Source organism: Colobus angolensis, unplaced genomic scaffold (assembly GCF_000951035.1).
Source record: "Colobus angolensis palliatus isolate OR3802 unplaced genomic scaffold, Cang.pa_1.0 Scaffold36, whole genome shotgun sequence".
Taxonomy (NCBI): domain Eukaryota; kingdom Metazoa; phylum Chordata; class Mammalia; order Primates; family Cercopithecidae; genus Colobus; species Colobus angolensis.
Window position 1 is genome coordinate 2,102,681 of NW_012116932.1, and position 979 is coordinate 2,103,659.

A 979-nucleotide genomic window follows, 5' to 3' on the forward strand; every position below is an offset into this window, starting at 1 on the left:
AGAGGAGAGGAGAGGAGAGGAGAGAAAACGTAAGACTAAAAGAACTACTTTTGGGTAGTCAAGAACACCAAGAACCCAGCCAGCAGAAAGCTGAAGACTGCAAAGTGGCCAGCCATGGGAGAATTCTACCAGTGGGAACAGCAAGTCCCAAGCTTCCAAGTAGGAAAGCGCTTAGGACATCCTGAAGCTGAAAGACAGGCCATGTGCTGGAAGGTAACAGCGAGAGGAATGCCTGGTGAGAAGCATGGCCCTTCTTCCATGCTTACCGACATGGACGGAGTGTGACCTGGACAGCTGGAAGCGCTTAGGACATCCTAAAGCTGGAAGAAGGGCCACGTTGCTGGAAACAACGGCGAGACCGACGCTAGACCGGCTCTTTCTCAAGGAGTCAGGACGCCAACGCACTTAGGCCAAGTTCCAAAGCAAAGATTCCATCCTACTCCTCCCCCCACCTCTGGAATTCCACCTTCCTTGTTGCGCCCATCGCTATGGTGACGGGCGCTCTCAGTACACTCTCTCCACAGGCCAGGAAAGAGTTGTGTGTCTTTGGGGTCCCTTCTGATCCGCCTGGGGGTCCCCGGACAGGCCGAGGGACCAAGCAGGGACCATGCGCGTGTTGGCACACCCGGCAGAGCGCAGCCAGGACACACGCATTGGGGCCCCAGCATGGCGCGAGGCAGCTCAGGCCATGTCGAGAACCGCGCACATCCTGACGGATCGCTGCGAGCAGGAGGCGGTGACCATGTGGCAGCCCAAGGACAGCGTGCTGGACCCGAACGTGGCGCACCACCTCGGCCGCGCCGCCTACATCCAGCCCTGGCGCTTCCGCGTGGAGATGCTCAAAGGCGGCGGCACCGTGGAGAAGCCGCCGCCAGGCGAGGGCGTCACGCTGTGGAAGGGCAAGATGAAGCCGCCCGCCTGGTACGCCCGCCTGCCGCTACCATTGCACCGCAAAGCGCGCGCCCTGCAGACCACCGAG

General features: G+C 60.5%; 1 protein-coding gene across 1 annotated transcript in view; it reads left to right on the forward strand.

The window, feature by feature from the left end:
* The first annotated feature begins 502 nt into the window (after positions 1–502).
* Positions 503–979, forward strand: part of CCDC105 (coiled-coil domain containing 105) — a 12,442-nt gene continuing 11,965 nt past the window's right edge. The window contains exon 1 of the mRNA XM_011953402.1: positions 503–979. Coding sequence (XP_011808792.1) covers positions 608–979 — 372 coding nt within the window. The 5' untranslated portion in view covers positions 503–607.